The 21,006-nt window shown below is 44.9% G+C and overlaps 1 protein-coding gene across 2 annotated transcripts in view; it reads right to left on the bottom strand.

Moving 5' to 3' along the window:
• HIRA (histone cell cycle regulator) overlaps positions 1-21,006 on the bottom strand; it is a 383,198-nt gene that overhangs the window by 120,844 nt on the left and 241,348 nt on the right. For both annotated transcript variants that reach the window (XM_078667954.1, XM_078667955.1), the window contains exons 10-13: positions 9,818-9,888; positions 5,815-5,920; positions 3,184-3,396; positions 2,355-2,440 (exon numbers count right to left, since the gene is read on the bottom strand). In XM_078667954.1, coding sequence (XP_078524080.1) covers positions 2,355-2,440; positions 3,184-3,396; positions 5,815-5,920; positions 9,818-9,888 — 476 coding nt within the window. The remainder of the gene's footprint in view (positions 1-2,354; positions 2,441-3,183; positions 3,397-5,814; positions 5,921-9,817; positions 9,889-21,006) is intronic.

Raw genomic sequence — 21,006 nt, 5'->3', positions numbered from 1 at the left:
AATGAAGCAGGTTCATGTGGGTGGTGAGGTAATAGGGGTCACATTCTGACACTTACGCCTATGGAACTTGTGGGTCCTGTGAGTTGTGAGATAGCAGAGATCACATTCTGTCACTGACTCCTCCTTTGTTCCTGTGGGTGATGAGATGATGGGGAACATATTTTGTCTTTCACTGACGCTTTTTAACTTCCACTTTGCTATGAGATGGCTTAGTTTCTCTTATGCTGCAGTGCGTGACTTGCTCCACTTGTATTCTTCAAGTATACTGAGAGTTGCTAAACCCTAATTTAATTAATTACTACTCATGTGTTACTGAAAAACTCATTTATTGTTTTGCTTATTTATCCATATGTAAAGATGCAAATTCATGAATTCCCCCTGTACCCAGACTGCATTTTGAGCATGCAAAAATAGCTTCTCAAGGGGGTCAATTTATCACAATCAACTCAGTAATTTCACTGTGTAAACCGCCTCCTCTCTATAAAGGTTTCTGCTTCCCCCAATGGGATACAGTGGCACCATTAATACATTTGCATCACTAAGTATCGCTAAATATTGAAATACAAATGTAACAGATTGGAGAATCATGTTTTTAACTCCGAAATATAGAGAAGAATAAATAATGAGTGGGTTTTTTGAGGAGTACCAAGGATGCAACACATGGGAGAAACCAGTCGAGATAAGGGGAGTGCAAGTTTGAATAAGAGTTTCATACTTGAATGCATGTCAAGCCTGGAGGAATAAAGCATTTACATATAGGAAAGTGTTAACATTCAATAGTACGATGATAGAAGGCTCTGAATATTAAGGTAGTTCTCATTCTGTCACCAACTCCTCCTCGATTCCTGTGAGCAGTGGGATGGCGCAGATCACATTCTATTGCTTCTTTCTCTTTGGTTCTTTGTGGCTAATAAAATGGTGCAGGTCATATTCTCTCAATGCTGCCTCCTCAGTTTCTGTGGGAAGTGAGCTGGTGCAATTCTCATTCTGCCACCGTTTCCTCCTGTGGGTAGTGAGCTGGTGCAGTTCTCATACTATCACTGTTACCTCCTCAGTTCCTGTGGTTGGTGAAATGGTGCAGTTCTCATGGTGTCACTGACTCTACATTAGTTGCTCTGGGTAGCAAGATTATAGAGCCTTTATTCTGTTACCTTCTCCTCTCAGTTGTCCATGGATGGTGAAATTGTGCTGAACTCATTCAGGCACTTACACATCCATAGTACTTATGGATGGAGACATGCTTGATTCTTATGTTACAACATCCTTCTTGGTTCCTCTGTGTAGGTGGATGGTGCAACTCTCATTCTACCAATGCCTTTTTTTAGTTTCTGCGGGTGGTAAGATCATGCAGGTCTTTATCTGCCACTGTCTGGTTCTCAGTGTTCCTGGGTAGAGGGATGATGCTGTTGTTATTTTCAATCTCGCATCCTTGATTCCTGGAGGTTTTGTTAGGGTGCTTATCTAATATGAACAAGTGAAATTACCTTTGTTGCAGGGTTTAATCACCTCCTACTTTGCAGTTACCATCACTGTAGGGTTTAATCTCTTCCTCCTTTTGGCAGATTTAGACTTACTGGCAGACTATGTTCTTTTCTTAGGGGGATGGGAGGGTGCAGGACTTAAGTCTCCCAACACCTTTTGCGCGTTTTACTTGGTTGCTGAGATCTAGCCTATTTTTTATTGAATACTAACACTCAATGATATGTTTTCTTCAATATACCAGTCACCCAACTCTTAAAAGGATATGGGCCTCTTAAAGGGAAAGAGACTCTTCCATTGCCAGCTCTCAAGCCATTCCAAGAAAATCTAGGGACAACAGTAAGATAGCAGTTCCAAAGAAGACCTTCTAACCCTTTTGTCAGTCATAGAGATTTATTTTAAATTCAAGATTACTCACTCAGAGGTTTGCCTGGAAACTAAGCCAAGAAGCTAAGCCAACTTGCCCTTAACTTGCTGAATCAATTTTAGTAGTCTTTACCATATGGGTTTCAAGCGCTGTTTGCAATCATATGGTGATTGAATTACCATGGGTACCAAAAGTGGGTAAACACGATTCATCAGTTCAAATATTTGTTGTTGTTGTAAAAGAGGTTACTATACAACATAAGCACATTATGTGAATCCTGTTCATTTAGGGGGAAATTCATTCAGGTGCTTCAACCATGCTCTCCAGCTGACAAAAGTCGTGGCTTCTGTCCCTACACTAATTTTAAATCCACCCTCCACAGGAAAAGATACAGCATGTAACTCTACAATAGATTTTCTCTGCAAAGTGAGTGTGTTTTGACACAGAGGCTCAGGCTGATGTGAGGCCACAAAAACACCAAAAGCAGCACCAGAATTCACCAGCTTACCCAGTGTCCAATTGAGCGATGCAGAGAGGCGTGATCCTTCTTCGACCATCAGGTGTCCGCGTCTCCACCTGCTTCTTCAGAAGATTCTACAAGGAAGAAATTGTTGCAGTCTAAAGGAGAACAGTTTGATTTGTTGCATGTGTACACCGCTGTGGTGCAAGTATTAATGTCCAGTTTATTTTACTAAACTGGTATTTAATGTCAGATTATAGGTTCAAAACCTAAAAACTATGCAGCCTACTGAAAGGTAGAGTGGCTCATCAGTTGGTAACCATGTTGGCAGTTCTTAAAGATGGCGGACGCAGAGTGATGCCACTGCCTGCCAGAACAGAACAGAACAGAATTAAGGTCCCATGCAAGGGCATTTCAAGGAAGCTCATGCTGCCGGGTCTGTTATGCTCCTATTTACTGTCTACATGGATAGGGCCAGCTACTATTGCAAGAAATAATCACTTTCTCAGCAATAAACTCACCCGCAAGGGCCAAGACGGTATTTATTCTGCACATTGTCATGATGGAGACAGTTGGATTGTCAGAGGACAGTATGAATTTGAGCCCCAGTGACTGCAATTAGTTGGAAAAGCAAAGGGACTGCAAAAGCATCGGTCTCAAATCTATGGCCAAAATATATAATGGAAACTGTATTTTGATCTTCCAGTACCCATAACGGTCTCTTGCCTTAAAAGAGCAGCCAGTGCTCTATTCAGTGTCAGACATTTTCACCCACCACATGATAACAGATTAACATATGAATCCATGCAGTGTACAGAAGTCTACAATGTCCTCCAGCAGTGGTGGCCCTTTGCACGGATTCCAGAAGAGCTCTTACCTTCCTAATGTCATCAAGGCTTTCACCATTCACGATATTGGTCACCTTGGGGGTAGAAGCTTCCCTGATAGCTGCATTTCTCTCTTCGATCTTTTGCTGCTGCTGCCGCTGCTGGTACTTGAGCATCTCTGGGTTTTCAATGATGGTGGTTGACAGCTGAGCCTCTGTGGTTATTGCCAGGCTTTTGCCGTAAGTTGTCTGATGGATGGTGTTCTATGAAAATGGAAAATAAAACAAAAACAAATAAATTAGTGAATAACATCACAATTGCAGTCAAATGCTTTGCAAGGCATGACATGATAGCACCATATCCAGGATGATACAGATCGCAAATGCTTAGTTGTTAACACAGCCGTTATGCCAACATCCCTGAGCGGGCAGGCGGCGAAGTCCTACACATCTCCCTGCTTTAGACGTTATAAGCAGCAACCACATCACGAACCCAAAACATAACGATCGTACATGCCCCTCAGTCACATCCCGCACCCGCTGCCGCCCATACATACAACGTCCACACCCATCCCGTCAAGCATTCCACTCACAGTCTCAATCCCTCTCACACCCCCCCTGTTGCTCTAACCCTTACCCGCATCCTACTATCCTGAAGCACCATTTCCTCGCACCTCTCCTCAGCTGATCCCCGCCGGTTCAGTTACAGTCGCACCTTCCGCGCCACCTTCAGACCTTACCTCCACCCCACTGGGGTCATGCGCACCTTGTACATATGCAGTGTATAGTCCCCAAAAGTTCTTAGGTCTACTTCTGGGGGGGAGCAGCTCACTGTAGAGTTCCGACTGCGTGGAGCAAGCCAGCATATCTCTGGACCATTGCTGCAACGTCGGGACCGGCCCCCTCAACCAGCACATAGTTACTCTTATTTTATTCATAAGTAGACCCATATCCCCTAACCTACGGATCGCTTATGGGAGCGATTTAGTATATCCCAGGAGAGCCATGAGTGGGTCCACCTCCAATTCAGCCTCAACGACTCTGCCAAGTTCTCCAAAGACTCTCACCCAAAACACATGCACCCCCGGGCACGACTATGCCAAATGTAGGAAGTCCGCCACCCTCACATGGCACCTCTCACATTCTGCGTAGTCTCTCAAACCATATCTGTGGAGCCTCTCCGGGGTATAATATGTCCTATTCAGGTACTTAAAGTGCACCAATCTGTGCCTACCATGGAGGGATATTTTCCTGGTATTCATACAACAATAAGACCACTTAGAACCATACAACTGAACATCCAAGTCTTGCTGCCACGCAAGCCTAGCTGCCGTGTATTTATGTGCTCTGTGAGAAATAGCAATCTTATAGAGGGCAGTGACCATTTGCTAGGAGAGACAGCCTTAATAACATGTGTTAACTCCTGCATCTCAGGAGGCTCAGCCATATTTTCCCAAACAATGCCCGCAAGGCCATTCGGACTCTGTGGATATGGAACCTATTAAGCAGCTTATCGCCCTCTGGTGTACCTACAAGTTGCTCCGTCGTGCGCACCAAAAACAAATAAATAAAACAACAGGAGGAGCCTCCCGCCTCACCACTCACACCTTGTTTGGAAGTCAATTATACCCAAGCTAGGTTGTAGCTAACCTCTCTACACCTCTGCTACGAGGAGCCATTAAGTGCATGTCTGCACATGCCACCTACATTTTGTGTAAGGCACGAAAATCAAACTCTGAAGCCTTATCTATTTCACAACACTCCTCATTTAGTACAGTACCATCACCATCTGGCACATTGAGGTTTTGCATGAACAGTAGAAATGCAATCTGTTCTTGATGTCAGAAATAACTCTACAGGCAACAATCATAGTATATACCAGACAAGTCCAATAAAAACCATCGGCTGTGTTTTGTGCCACACATTGTGAGGTAAATTGGCTAAGTCACTTCCCTGTATGTGCACTCGCATGCAGACTCCCCGGAGGAGAAACACCCACCTGAAGTGCCATCTCTGAAGGATGCAATGCTCCAACAACCACAAACTATACAAAGAAACCCTCTGTGGGATTTATAAAAGGCACCTCTTGACCATCATGATCTCAATCTCACGAAGTAAGGGAGAAGCAACAAGGACAAACTGGATGGTAAATGGGATGATCCACCAGCTAGGCACCAGAACAGAACATACAATGGCAGACATTAGTTGACATTGAAAGCAAAGCGCTGGATATTGTAGCCATAACAGAGAGTTACTGTTTGCAATCATAGTGCATGATTAACCTCCTGTATACTCTATAGGTCCCACAAATACGGATGGGAAGCAGATTTGTGCTTACTAGCAACAGAGTGGTTTGTGCAATGAACTGTTGGATATAAGCAGACTATGGCTACAAATGGTTACGCAGAGCATCAAAACATCCACTCCCCGTCTTGCTGGTACCCAATGCAAGATAATCTGTACTCTAAAACCACAGATGGCACTCAAAGCTGCTCAGAGGATGGAAGTACGCCTCACACATGTAAAGTGATTCGCTACCCTTTAGCTTCCTGTGTAAACAAAAGACAGCACTTTTTTACAAGGAGCAGGTTTTATCAGGGCTGGGCACAGGGAGGCTCACATATCTGCAAACACTTCACCAGACATACACCTCTGCTATCAGGAGCCAGAAATGGACATTACCTTTTCTTCTTCACTCAGAGGATCTCCAAGCTCATCCTGTGAAAAGTCCAAGTAAGCCACAGATCCATCCATGGAGCACACCAAGATGCCGAGCCCATTCAATGTCCTGTGAAACAGAAGCAGAAGTTTTTTTTACCTTTGTACAATATTTTTTCACACCTACCCTATCTTGCCACAGATTCCTGAACATTGTTTCACAGTATCCAAAACTTTACCAGCAATTCCGTCAACTGGCATAGATGGCTTCAATGCAGTACCAACTACAGATGTGCTATGGAATCACATCTGAAAGCAATGCACTGTATACATGCAATGCCCTCTCTATAGCCATCCAGTTAAACTTATCCAACTTTACAAGGGTCAGTTCAAAATGTCAGTGCAAATTTACAACAATAACCAACAAAGGCAGAGCTAAAAACAGCATTTCCTCAGAAAACAGGAGCTGTGAGGGCAATGATGATATTGCAGGAATATGAGAGCATCCATCAGAAAAAGCATTACTAAGGGTTAGAAGCTTATTCTAATGAACATCTGTTCCCACAGAATCTTCCTCTAGAAAGTCTCAAAACAATGTCTTCAACAGTAGAAGGGTCTGATAAAAAACAAAAGAAACCATGAAATGCTGAATTACTGCTTTGAAATAATATTCACTTCTCCCGTCAGAGTCAGAGCCAAGCATTAGTGCTCAGTAAACATGCAATGCAAAAGCCAGTTACAGCCTCACAAATGCTCGAGACAGCCACCACTGTCCGAAGAAAAGACATCGCTACCCTACCTCTTGAAGAGTGGGCCCTTATTCGCTATTAAGATTCTTTATGAGGTAGCTCATAGTACACTGTAATAGAGAAGATGATTCATCAGAAAATTATTTTGTCACCCTCATCCTCTTCCGAACATCAGAATATCCCACAAAAAGTTTGTCAGAAATTCTAGACATTTTAATCATGCCACATAAAATCAATGCCCTACTACTGTCAAGACGACTGAATCACCCCTAATCCTTCAACAGATGAGCAAGCAGATAAAAGGAAGAGAAAGCAATCATATAATGAAGGTGGCACGCAGAGGCAACTTTCGGTAGAAAAGATAGCTAAATGTTGAAAAAACAGCTAAATGCTCCAAGTGGGATAATGTCCCTATCAGGAATTAATCCAGAATGAATGGGGTCACAGAGGATGGGTGTCACTTTCCCAGCAGAAAGAATGGCCCACAAGCAAGAATGTTTCAATGTTAAGTCAAGGTCTAGAACACACTGATGCAAAACTAGTCACAATCAAGTAGCTATCATGTTTGGAGCCCCAAAAGGTTGTCAAAAAGGTTATGGTGGGAAATTTTCCCTGCCTCTACACCTGCCAAGAGGTTCCCCTTTTATTTTCAAGCACCTATCAGAAAAAATTATTCAACCTTTCCGAACAAGGATATCTAGCACCGAGTAACAACTTACTCAGGCTAAAAAGGTCCCCCAGATCTCGCTCACAGCTGAAATGCATAATGCAAGAGGGTCCCAACAACAAGATGATACACTGTAATTGCTCTAGTGCAAATAAATCTTCCAGAAATGTATTTAGAGTAAAATCCAAGAAGTTGGTAAATACATACTTTCAGTTACTCCAGATGGAGAAAAAGGCACTTTGACATTCTCCATGTTGCAAAGAAATGCATCAGAATCTAGACATGGAGTTCTCACTATTCTTCAAATTTACAACTGAGGCAATATGAGTTGCTGAAACAAACAGCGTCTTGTGTAGGACTTAGAACCATAGCTCCATTGCTTTTGGGAACAATTCTTGGATACCACAAATTTCTCTTGCCGTTGCATTGCTTGTGAATTGTTTTAGCAGTGAGAACTAGCAACTAACAGCCACACATTAGTGGGAGGAAGGCTGACAAGTAAACTAGGAAGGCTGCATTTGAAAAACACTTTCATAACCACTGATTAAACAATCATTAGATGGCCTTTCCAGACAGAAGAGGGATGCTACTTTTACAATAGTTACTTGATAATACACTATCTGAAAGGGCTCAACAAAAAAATTCTGAGGGTGTGTTGCAGCGTTTGCACCTTTCTGACTGAGTGACCTTCTTTTTGCTTGCTGTAGGAAGTTGGCTCTGTATATATTATACCAAAGTGAGGTATAGCATGCACAGAATACAGTGGATCCCCACAGGTATAGCAGAGGCTAAAGTAGAAAATGCGTTACTCTCTTTTATGGTAGTGTGGTTGAGCAGTCAGGCTCATCAGAGGGTAGTATTAAGCAATTTTTGTACACACTCAGGCAAGAAATCACGTCACACACCCAAAGAATGAACTTAGACCAACTGTTTGTATAAAAAGTTGTTACTTTGTTAGTTTTATTACAAGAACCAAAATGTACTCAGTAGCAGGGAAGTGATACTTTAAATACCATTATACTTTTCAAGATACAGTGTGTACTGGTTTGGTAGGACCAAACAAATTACTCTGCAGTCAAGAAAGTGGGTTGTAAGCTCTTCAGAATACTGGTAATTACTTAAGATTACTTTGTAGTTACTTTTCAATTACGTTTCTACTTTTCAACAAAACAAACTAACCACACAGTTTGGTACATTAGCAAGCAGGATAACTTATTTGAAGACAATTAAGTTAATTTGTTGCAGTACAAGATAGGTTCAACAACATTTTTCAGAGGAAAACCCACCATGCAATCCTATGGAGGAAAAAGCAGTGTTAAGTTTCAGTTAAGTCAACGGTTTTGGTAACTATGTTTTGGGGGGTAGACCCAAGGTTCCGCTCAACATTCGATGTGCACCTCCACCAACACTAGGGTGGGCTGGTGCACAGTGCAATGGTGCCAAGGTTACCCAATGAGGCTAAGGGCACCTCGGTTGGTGGCTGCTCATGGGCAGGCCAAGGGGTGTTGGGAGGCAAGCTCCTGGAGTTAAGGTAAGGGCAAAGAGAGGTTCTAGGTCGGCACAAAGTCTACACCACCAGAGGCGCTGGGGCGGCCAGGTGCAGGGTGCTTCGGCGGTGTCGGGTGCCCAGTGCTTTCCTATGGAGGTTGCTGGTCGAGGAAAAAGGCTGCAGGCTGGAGCCAGAAGACAGAAAAAAAGGGAACCAACGTCTAGAGGGTGACATTGGAGAGTTGCTGGACACCGTTGGTCGGGCACCCCACGGCTCAGGGGCTGTGGATGAAGGGGTGTCTTTTCGTGTAGGGGTCTTCTCCCCGGTTCCGGTCAGTGGGACCTTCAGGAGGAAACGGCAGGCATCGAGGAGAAGAACAGAGGTCGACCAATGCTAGATCCAACTCGCTCGAACCCTGTGCGTCGGGTGCAGAGTGGTGAGGACTTGCAGTTCCAGCTAGATCTGTAGTCTTGGCTTGGGTTGTTGTCGGACAATTCTGGTGTCCACTGTAGATCATAGTTTATTTGGAAGGCAGAGGTCTTGGAAGCTTCTGGCTGCATGACTCGCCCGTCTTTAGCTTGCTGGGGTTCCAAAGCAGGAAACAGGCGGTAGGGCTGGGGGCCAAAGCAGTTGTCATCATCCTCTTCTCTGCAGCATGGCTCTTCAGGCCTCATTCTTCTTATTGAGTCGAATCTGAATTCTTGGTTCAGGGCTGCCCACTAAAGGCTGCATTTAGGGGGTGTTTTAGAGGCCTCGAGGTAGTAGCCAATGGGCTACTGTCCTTAGGGTGATAACACCTTTAGGGTGTTCAGAGCCGTGGGGGAGTGGGCACCATCCCTAACCCTGATTGGGGGGTCCATGTCATCTGCAAGCACTGAAGAGCGGGCTTCACCTCGCAGAGGTGGGCACACCTTCTGGGCTGTCGTGATTTTTCCCGCCTGTCTTCCTGCGGAAAAGGGGGTGAGACAGAAATGGGGACTGCTCCTACTAGCAGGACCAGTCCCCCCTAAGACGCTGAGCCCATTCAATGTCCAGTGAAACAGAAGCAGAACAAGTTTCTTAACCCTCATAAAATATTTTATGACTTGCATGATTATTTTATAATTATATGAAAGCTCTTACCATGAGATATCCATGATGGACTTATCGAACAGCTCATGCACAACAACTAAAGGCCTTTTCAAACACGTCAGCTATAAAAGGAATAAAAGAGAGAAAAAGTTAAATACATCTTAGGACAGTCTTTCATTAAGAAATACAGACCCAGAGTCTTGTGCATACAGCTTCCTCACGTGTAAATGATTATCCTTAAACTGAGAACCATAAGGGGATTTCAGTGTTCTTATGAAAGTGGCAAAAATCTCGGAAATCTGAATAAACAAAGATGCCTCATTAAAAATCAAGTTTCCTATGGGCACAAAAGAGGCTGGAATACCGATAAAATGATTGCAGGCTTCTAGAAATTTTAAGGCCACACCAACATAAAATTATGACCAAGCTACACACGTTGATCTTTCCTACCAAAAGTGCCTTCTGTACTATGTTATGCTGATTGGAGAAGAATGTTTCATGGTGTCAAATGCACGCTGCTACAAAATACCACCATTCGCATGTAGTGCTAGCTTTGTGGCTAATTAATGAGATGTTTGTGAGTCACAAATAATGTATGCCCCCTCACATCCTTGCAAAAAGATATCTGTACATTGCTTTACCCAGACTACTTGTAGGAAAAGTCTCTTTCTGTTGACATAAATACTAATTTCTGAACTTCACACACAACCAATGTCTACTCCTCCAGTCAGAATTCTGTTGTACAAAGTAAGGACTCTCATATTAGGTAGCAGCTTCACTTTCAAATCTCTTAACAGTATTTATGTGATCCATCTTGATCTTATATTTCCCAGGAGCAAAATAAAACAAGACTATTTTCAGAAGCATATACGCAACTCACTTCTTGAAATAAAGACTATTGTCTTCAGTATTTTCACATTGATCAAGGTGGGTACTCTCAAAATCGGATAAGTGAATAAACTACTGTAAATTGCATAGCTGGTAGTTAGTACTTCGACAAATCTGTGTTCAACGTTCTGTGACTTTATAATGCATAGAAATAACTAATTTAGTGATGTTGATGATGGGGAGGGTGGTGAGAATAGCTTTGAAAAATGTAGATATCAATTGTGAATAAACAATTGCTGTGCTAGATCCTGAAACAAGCTGTCAGTGTCCCATCAATGGGTAGCAGGACTGTGTCCACTCAAAGACATGTTAACCTATTGTTAACATTGAAAGTTTCTGATCAAATCGAGCTTGTGACTGTAGGTATAATATTAGCGTTCTCCATCCGTTCAAACCTCTTCAAGTAAGAGGAGTGGCTTCCGATTTAAGAGTTAAACAGTGAAGCGTGAAAGAGAATTTTCTTTGACTAATTGTTTTGCTGATCAGTCACATTAGCAAGGCAAATTCATATACACTTGAGGGTCCTTGGATTGCACACACAATGGTCCTGTTGATTGTTCTTAACTTCTGAGCCTGACCCTTCACCTTGGCATCTTAAGAAGACTGTTTTCAACTCTGGACTAAGCATGGGCGGATTTTGCGGATTGGCAATCCGCGAACTTGCGTATTTACGGATTGGCAATCCGCAAATTCGCGGGAGTTCGCGGATTTTGCGGATTGCCAATCCAATATTTTTTTGTTCGCAAGGGTTTCTGCCAGTTCGCGAGGTTTGTGTACCAGTTCGCAATTTCGAACTTACTTGTCGGCTCGCAACAGCCGCGACTATGTTGTTTCTACGTCTGGTTCATCATCACAGGTTTGCGAAGTTACCCTAGCGGTCGTACATGGGCGCGGCCATCTTGTTTGCGTGACGTAATTCCGTTTCCGGGCGCTATGTGTAATCTCGCAAAGTGTGCGGCTTGCTAGTACAATTTCGCGTGTGCTCGCGAGGAAAATCTCGCGCGAACTTACCCACGCGGTCGTGAACGGGCGCGGCCATCTTGTTTCTCATTCATTCCTATGGTTCTGGGCATGCTTTCTGAATCTGTATCCTCTCTGAATCTCTGCCATCCTTTGCTTGTTTGAAGTTTTTTTTAATCTATTTTACTTATTATCTATCCCTCTATTTTTCTAGCTCTATATTTTTGTGTTTTCTGCTACTTTTTGTTAATTTTAAACTACTTTTTTAAACTCTTTTCTTTTCTTCTTCCCTATTCTATTTCTTCTTTATTATTTAGCTTCCTTACTGCCCAGACCATGGTAAAGGGAGTCGGGAAGCAGCCCGCGAAGGGGAAGGGTCCCGCACCCCGTGCCCGGCTCCCGTGCGGGCGTTTGAGGGGGGAGAATGTCGCGCCCGGGAGATCTTTAGCGCGGAGGAGGTGGCCGCACTAGTTTTTTATGTTCAGCGCCGCCTCCCCAGGACCATCATGGCAGGCTGCAAGATCGATAGCGGTTACGGGCTCCGGGAGCGCCGGAAGCGGTGGGAGAAGGTGTGCCGGTCCATGTACCAACAATCTCGGGTCTGGCGCACCTACAACCAAGTCACCCACCGTTGGACGGATATCCTGGACCGGGAACGCGATCTGCTGGACCTGCTCGGCCTTGAGATCCCTGGGCTTGGTGAGTAGTAGTAGCTATTTCTTTACTACTCTGTTTTCTCCTGCTCTGTGTGTTATTATCTTGCAAATTTTTGTTTTTTACCAAGAGCAATAATGCTGCTGATTACATTGTAGGTAAATTATATTTCAAAATCTTCTGTGCATTTCAGGTGCACTGCTCTGCTTCTCAGTAGCGCTGCTACTATGCTTATTTGTTTTCGATTTTGTGTTCATTTCATTGGCCTGTGAAATTATGCATGAGTGTAGTTTAAAGAACTGTGTAATGCTAGACACTAAGGGTCAGATATTTAATTACCGGCGCATCCCTGCAAAGTAGCAGGGATGCGCCAGTAATTGTGCGCCACGCCACCACCACCCATGGTGCACCGTATTTACAATGCGGCGCACCATGTGCCCAAAACGTCACCGAAGCGTTACGCTTCTGTGCCGTAAAGGCGGCGCATTGCTGGAGTTGCGTCGCAACGACGGTGCAGCTCCAGCAATGCTCTGGGGTGCTCTATCTCCCCAATGCTGCGTCAAGCCGTACGTCTGCTTCAAGCAGGCGCAGGGTTTGAGTCACGCATCATTGTCCTCAAAGTGACCGATTAAAATCTTGTAGATGTCACTCAGTCACTTTTAGGATGCGTTCCTGCGCAGGAACGCCCTCCCTTGCGCCGGAACGCCCCCTGATGGCGCAGGGCTTTACAACGTGATGCATCTCCCATATGCGTCACGTTGTTAATATACGCCGCACCATGGCACCTCTTTTGTCCTGCCGCTGCGTCACAAAAGTCACGCAACAATGAAGCAAAAGAGCCGCAAGGGGCTTCTAAATCAGCCCCTACAGACTCAAGTTTAGTCCTTCTTTTGTACACATGGCGATAAGAAGAAATAGTGGTGGAGGATTGATAGTTTGAGTATTTTAATGACTGGTTAATGTAGTAGGTAACTTTTTAGTGTTGTCACTGATCTGCAATCACGATGGACTTTGTCTGTCACTTTGCGTGCTGCGGACTGCTGCCTGCCAGTCCTAGGCGAACCTTTTTAGTAGTTTGTTTAGTGAGTTACATAAGAACTTTCCAAGTCGACGGTCCGCAAATCAAGCAATACTAATAACGTAGTAGACCACATGGGATCGGTCAATATATCCCATGGAATAGTTGTCTATTTGCTATTTCGCCAAAATATTTTGTTATTGTTCTTTTGAAATGTTTGATTTGGTTGACAACAATCATCCATGTTTTCGTGTCTTTCTTTCTTTCATGTTGTACATCAGCTCCCCCCAGGGGCAAGAGGACAGAGGAGGAGGTGGTTGCTGCTGCTGCTGTAGAAGGGCAGGATCGGCCAGGCGAGGGCTCCTTTGCTGGCCCCAGTAAGTTTTCATTTTAATATAGAGTACCTATTTTTTCCTAGCGTTCCTCATTCGATTTTTTCTAAATCGTCTTTGATCTTCTTGTAGACTATCTAAATTCTTATCCTGCCTCGACTATGACTCCCTGTGGTATTACTAGATTATTCTTATTAGTCGGTCTATGTAGCTAACTAAGATTGCACATTTGGCAATTCCATTGGACTCCCATTCTAGTCAGCAATAGCTCTATGCACTGAGCCTTCCCTGGAAAAAGGAACATTTTTACTTTAGATTAGACAGTCACAAATTATTACATTGTTTTCTGGTTTTTTTCCACATTTCTTTATTCCTAGACCAAATATTATATAGTAGTGAGTGGTGTATTCTAACAATCTTAAATGTACTTTGTAGGTGGAACATCTAGTGGCGGGGCCAGCGCGGAGGTGGTGGTAGTGGAGGAGGAGGACACTTCTGGGGAGGAGGCGGTGCAAGTGCCGGACAACACCAATGTGCCTGTGAGGGTTCACACGGTGGTGGCGGGCAGAGGTAAGCTATATATTCCTTACTTATTGAGATTGAAGACTGCAGAGTGTGCTTTCTGCACGGGTGTATTATAAATCAACCAGGTAGTAGCCTCCTCTAAATGTACTTCGACTTAGCTGTGAAGTTTTTGGCGAGAAGAATCTTAATCAGATCTGAGATGAACTTGATGGATGGGATGAACGAAAAGCGAAAGAAGGGTGTAAGTAAGTGTGGAAGGACGAGAAATTTAATGATGACTGGCAAAGAAGAATGATATGTGTTTGCTTGGTCCCCGAGGTGGCTGGGAAGGAAAGAATATGGTATGGTGCATGGCTGGGTGAATGATGAAGCAAGGATGGGTGGAAGGAGAACAGCCTTGGTGGGTGAAACAGAAACTGTATGTGTGCATATACTTTGAATGGATGGATGCCTGGGTCATGGTACTATCTGACTCTTAGATAGCATATGTGTATCTAGAGAGAGTAGATGGTCACTGGATGAACTAAGTGTTACTTTGAAGAGCATGTAACACCGCACCCGCACGTCCGTTCCAGTGTAGGAAAGGCAAGGAAAAGAAGTTGTAATTTTGTCCAAATACTACCATGAATAGTAGCAGTAGTTTGTATTGCAACTGCAAGCACAGCATATATCCGGTTATTACGGTGGACCCTCCCTACCTCTCTTAAAAATTTTAGTATAGTAGTAGTACGTCATTCACGTGTCGGTGTATCACTGTTCACTCAATAAAAAGCAAATCACCTAAAGTCATCCCATATGTAATCAAATACATCCCATGTGAAGTGATAGATAATCAGATTATTTAGTTTCTTCTTTTTCCTTCTCTAGTACTCATTTGCACTGTAGGGTGAAAGTTAAATTAATTAAGCAGTAGCCCTTTTAACAGAGTATTCTCAGTGCCACCTGTAATGGAAAAATATGAGCTTCACCACCTGCATGTACTGTACCGGTACAGTAACGCAAGTCTGTCTCACTCATCATGGTGTGCGTCTGTTTTTCTCGGGTGCAAGTTCACTGCGCTGGCATTATGCCGGCTTGCAGAAGATAACGTACCAATTTTCCTAAACAAGAGAGAAGAAGAAGAATAAGACTGGTGTACTGTCATAGTCGACTGTAATGGAAGTCCATAGTGCTCGTAGAATTTGTTCCTTAAACTCACACTAATGTTAGAGCAAGGATGAAGAAGTGGGAGGTTAGATAGATACTGGCCTCAATAGTTATGTACTGTGCTTTCAAGTTGCTAGTTGTACTGTGACAACTTTCTGCTCAATCATTTTGTGTTAATCTTAAGAGCATTGGTTACAGACTATGTCTTTCTTTCTTTATATAGTTGCTCCTTCCAAATCCAACAAACCATCAAGGAAGGAGCAGGCTCGAATGGCCCGGCAACGGAGGCTGGATGCCACTGTCGCAGAATATCGGCGGCTGCTGGCCCTGAAGGAGGAGGTGGACACGCAGGCTACTACTACATCTACTGCGACAGCTGCATCCTCCTCCGGGCCCACACGGGCAGCCAGCCAGCGCAGTGCTCCAGCGGTACGGAGCCGGGCTACCAAAGCCAACCGCCACCGCCGAGCAGCAAAGACATCAGCTGCCTCCCACAGGAGTTGCAAGGCACGCCAGCGCCGCTTATCCCTCAGAGTGTCCTACCTGGAGCAGGAGGTCTTAACTTATAAGAACTTGGTGGAGGGCCTCCGCTCCGACCATGCCACCCTCCGCAAGGAGTATGATGCCCTGGCCGCTACAGTGAACAGCATCCTGCCGTAGTGTCCCTTGCCCCTTTTTTAGAGACTTTTGGGGGAATTGGGAGTTGGGTTCTTTTTGGGTCTTTTGAAGGACAATCGTTGGGGTTAGGGAGGGTCTTGCGGAAGATTATTTGTTAGGGCTACAGAAATATACTTTTTGAAACTTTATCTGAGCATACCTGTTTTTTACTGCTTTTGAGTCTGGTGGGTGGGGGTTTAACAGTAAGTTTGTTTTCCTGAAACTTAAGTCTGTGTCATTTTCTTCCTTTAAGTGTAAATGGCTAAATGTTTTCAACACTAAGTGCCTCTCACAGAGTAAGTGATCCCCCCTTTCCCACCATGGATTTTCTTCAAATCACTTGCAACCAAAATTACACATTCCCACGAGTGCTCTAAGACCCCAGAACTCAGTTGCAAAAATCAAGAACACCCCGAAACACATGCAATCCTGCTGCTAGGGCTAACCCTAACGAACCCTAAGTTACAAAAAGTGCCAAAAAGCTTTCCCGCATGGATGTTATCCAAACCAGTTTTATCCGGTATTAGACCTTCCCAGCAATGGCCCCAGAGCCGTCAACCCAGGCGAAAACAAGTAGAAGACCCCCAAACAGCCAAAAAGCAAAAGTACCAAAATGTAGACTTAGTCACTTTTCGGAAAATTTCCAAAATCACTCAGTGCGTGCTCTGCAGCTAGGCCCTAACTCCCCTCTGCCTCCATGGATTTCCTTCAAACCTCTTGCTATCAAAACTATCCATACCCAGCGTTGCTCCCAGACCCCGAAACCCACCCACAAACATCAGGAAGCCCCCCAAACAGGCCCCCGAAAACGCTACATTGAGCCAAATGTCAGAAAATGCAAAAACGTTTTCCTCATGGATGTTGTCCAAACCAGTTTTATTCGGTCTTAGACCTTCCCAGCAATGGCCCCAGAGCCGTCAACCCAGGCGAAAACAAGTAGAAGACCCCCAAACAGCCAAAAAGCAAAAGTACAGGTGATTAAAGTTTTAATTATATTAACTGTGCAAAACAAAGAAAGACAGAAACACAGGAATAAAAGTGAATAAGTACGAAAAAGATAATTTCTGATTCATTGGCTCATTTTCAGGGCTCGGTGTCAGGGAACAAGAGTTCGTCCTCATACTCTGCAAATTCAGACAGGAGTAGGTCAGTGTCACCTAACACAGAAGAAATTCCCTCATCTAAGTTGCTGTCCTCCTCGTCTTCTTCCGTCGTGCAATCTGGTACTTTGTAATCTGGTGGTATGAGGTGCTCATTCATCTTGATTATTGTTAACCTCTCCACGTTTTTGGGCGAGAGGCGGGTCCGTTTGCAAGTTACAATGCCACCAGCAGCACTGAAAACACGTTCAGAAGACACACTTGCAAGTGGGCAAGACAAGTAATGTATAGCCAGGTTGGTGATCTCTGGCCACAATTCTTTTTTCCCATGCCAATACGCCAATGGGTCAGCATTAACATAGACCTCTGTTGAGTCATTCAGATAGTCCTGCACCATCGACTCAAGGTTCTCCACGTTTCCTCCACTTTGCTTACTTTTTGCTCGGACCTTTTGAGAACCAAACCCAATCTCAGTTAGCCAATCCTCTTCATCACTCGATATTTCTGTTGTGTCTGGTGCAGATGATCCGGTTGCCGGTGTCTTTAACGGCTGAGAGGTCACTTCTGCCACAGCCACAGGTGCAGAAGTGGAGTCTTTTGACTAGGGATGGCCTGCTGATGCTGATGTACTGCCTCTTCCTTGAATTTGCTGCCGTTCTCTTTCAAACCTCATGGCTGACAAGGCTAGCCAATGTTTGTACTTTGTAACATCTTCATCACCAAAAGGAAATAATGCACTGCCTGCCAGCGCCTTTTTGTAGCGTGGATGCAGAATAGTAGCACAAATGTAATGCTGTTCTGAGTGGATATTTTGAAGACGTTCATCGCCAAGTAGGCGCTCTAATAATTTCTCTGCCAAAACAAAAGCTTCTTGCTTTTCTTCATCTTTTTGAAACTTAGAAGACACCGCCTTCAGTTTGTGCTCCAGCATGCGCAACAATGGGATAGCTTTTCCCAAATTACAGTCCTCCCTGCTGACTGCATGTGTGAAGACCTCAAAAGGACGAAGCATGTCTGTCAGGCTTTTAACTAGCTCCCATTGCTCCGCATCTAGCCTCAGGTTCTTCTGAGCTGTACCCAGTGTTAAGAAATACTGATCGAGTACCGTAAACTGCTCATACAGACGCTCAAGCATGTAGAAGGTTGAGTTCCAACGTGTTGGCACCTCCTGGATGAGTGCTTTCACTGGCATTCGACGTTCATGTAGCAGGCGCCTCAGATGCTTCAGGGCCTTAAAAGAATGGCTGAAATGGTTGCACATTTTTCGGCAGGTGACCACTAACTCGCATGCTGGACTGTCTTTATCCAAGAATTTTCTAACAACCAGGTTGATACAGTGCGCCAAACACGGCACTCTGAAATAGTTACCCAGATCCATGGCCTTAACTACATTGGCGCCATTATCCGTGGAAACATAACCAATCTCGCGTTTTTTTGGGGACAGCCAGTGAAAGACCTTTGTGTTAAACTCATTCAAAATGTTTTCTGCTGTATGACGTTTCTCCAAGCCAAACATGGCTAGTGTTGCATGTTTCCGAGCAGCTTCAAAAACTTGGTCCAGGTCAGCACCTGCGTTTAGCTTTGCTTTAACCCCTGAAAAAGAGACCCAGTGTGCAGTGATGCACATGTAATCAGTGCCAGCGCCACTGGTCCACATGTCTGTTGTCAGATGTATAGTGTGAACAGCACTCTTCTGCAAAGCTGCCCCAATCACCTTCAGCACATCTTCATGTAGTGCTGGAACCGCAACTCGGGCAAAATAGAACCGGCTAGGAACCTTCCATTTAGGGCAGAGCGCTGCCACTAATTCTAGAAAACCAACCCCTTCTACAAAAGAAAAAGGGAGAAGATCCAGCGCTAGCATTTTAGCCAGCTTAGTGTTATACAGACGCGCCGTTGGGTGGTTGCGTTCATATGGCGCGTCTGAAAACAACATGGTTCTAATGTTGCCCTGGACCATTTTACGGGATGATGATGATGACTTCTTCGACCCAGTTACGCTCGCTGATTAACTTTTTCGCATTGGTGTCTCACTGTGTCCCACACTCTTAGTGTGGCTCACAGGGGGTGTGCTGACAGGGGTACTGGGTGTAAGTGAAGCGTGTGACGCTTCTTCCTCCTCGTCATCATCAGATGGAACATCAACGTTTTCTCGACTTGCAATTCGGGCTTTCTTGATCTCCTCTAGGTGCGCAAACCATTGGACAGTGTGCTGTCTCTCAAGATGACCTCTCTGGCCTCCAGTCCCATAGTTGGTACCAAGCTTACCACGACTAACTGCAAGCTTACAAATGCTACAAATGGCTCAGTTTTCCTTTTTTGTGCAAATACTAAAGAAGTCCCAAACTGCGGACTTGAAATGTCTGGGGGGGCCAGAGGAGGCGATACTGGTGGTGGTCATGCTGCTAATGCCAGATGAAGTGGGGAATGCCTATTGCTGAACTTTACTACGTTGTGCACTTTGCCCACCACTAATTGAGGTCGAGGTGGATGGAGGTCCCTTCAGGCGAGGAAGAAATATGGAAGCGGTAGGTGGTGGTGTACTAGTTAACTTCAATGACTGTGGTGTTCCCATTGCCTCCTCGTCGACTTCATCATCACGCTCAGCAGCTTGTCGGGCTAGGGTCAAAATGTCTGTTTGCTGCATGCCCGCTGGGGCTTCAGTGACGTTAGTGATGACTGCGTCGTCGTGAGAGTCTTCAGCAGCAGGAGTATACGCCACTTCTTGTTGAGCGTCATCACACTCCATAACTATGAGAGTTTCGACGACCTTCCTTTTACGCTTAGCTACCTTTGTCAGATCATGGTGTGCCTCAGCCTCACTCTCAGACGACTGTGGTGCTGGTTCCCAAGTAAGATCCATATCATCAGAAGGAGGTGGGCTTGAAGAAGATGTAGACACCACCACCCTTGATCTTTTCCTTGCTCGGGATGTGGAAGACAATGAATGATCAGGAGGAGTGGCTTCCTCGAATGATACCTCGGCTTGATTGTCGATTTCCAGATGTGCCCCTACTTCGGGAGGAACAACTATTGTGGGCACTTGTGCCACTCCATGCACCTCTGCTTGCTCCTCTCCTTGCGCCGCCTCTCCTTCCACATGTACTTGGGCTTGTACTTGCACATGTGGTTGTTGTTGCGGCTGTGGTTGTTCAACACTCGTTAGATGAGTTACAACAACCTGTGTTGATTGAGGGACATTGCTGCTACTTTCTTGCGATGAGCCAACATCACTGGTCGATGGTGATTGAACAAGTAGACTGGCTGCCTCTGCAGCACTCAAGGGCTTGGACTTAAGTTGGCGTGGGGGTGGTGACACTGAGCCCAATGGAGCGTGGGTGCTGCTCCCAGCTTGGTCCCCAGGAGATCCCGCTGCTGCTGCAGGCGTACTTTTTTTTTTATTCCCAAAAAATGTGGCGGGCGGCACACCAGTTTGCTTGGTAACTTGCTTCTTCTGCTCCTTTCTGGCATCTTTCTTGCTAGAGGAGCTACGGGGAACTTTTTTTGGGGCCATCTTCTTCAGATGTCACTCAGAACAGCAGGCCGCAGTTGCACAAGTGGCAGAGTTGTCTGTGGCCACACGTGACGTTGTGCTGCACACACCGCAGCAGGAATTCTTCCTGGCACTGGTGGTTCTCTTGTGCACCTAAAAGCAACGGAAGAAAGAGGAACATCAGTTATACAACCCAAAAAATCGACAAAAACCACAAAATTCAGCACAATCCCAGCCCACCCATGCCCTCAATGATGTTTAAATTCAAGAAGACACCCCACAGAAAGACTAGGCCCATGCACCACTCACTACCCCTGGGCATAATGGATGAAAGTTATGCAAAATGGGTGCACCCCAAGCACATGTTGCCTGTACCAGCACTCAAGATGGCCACCACCACCCACATGGCCAGTCCACATCAACAGTACACCCCCAAAAAAAAAGAAAAACACACAAAAATCACCACA

This window comes from Lissotriton helveticus, chromosome 11 (genome assembly GCF_964261635.1).
Source record: "Lissotriton helveticus chromosome 11, aLisHel1.1, whole genome shotgun sequence".
Taxonomy (NCBI): domain Eukaryota; kingdom Metazoa; phylum Chordata; class Amphibia; order Caudata; family Salamandridae; genus Lissotriton; species Lissotriton helveticus.
Note: the sequence above shows the minus strand (reverse complement) of the source record. Positions and strands in the feature narration are given on the sequence as shown.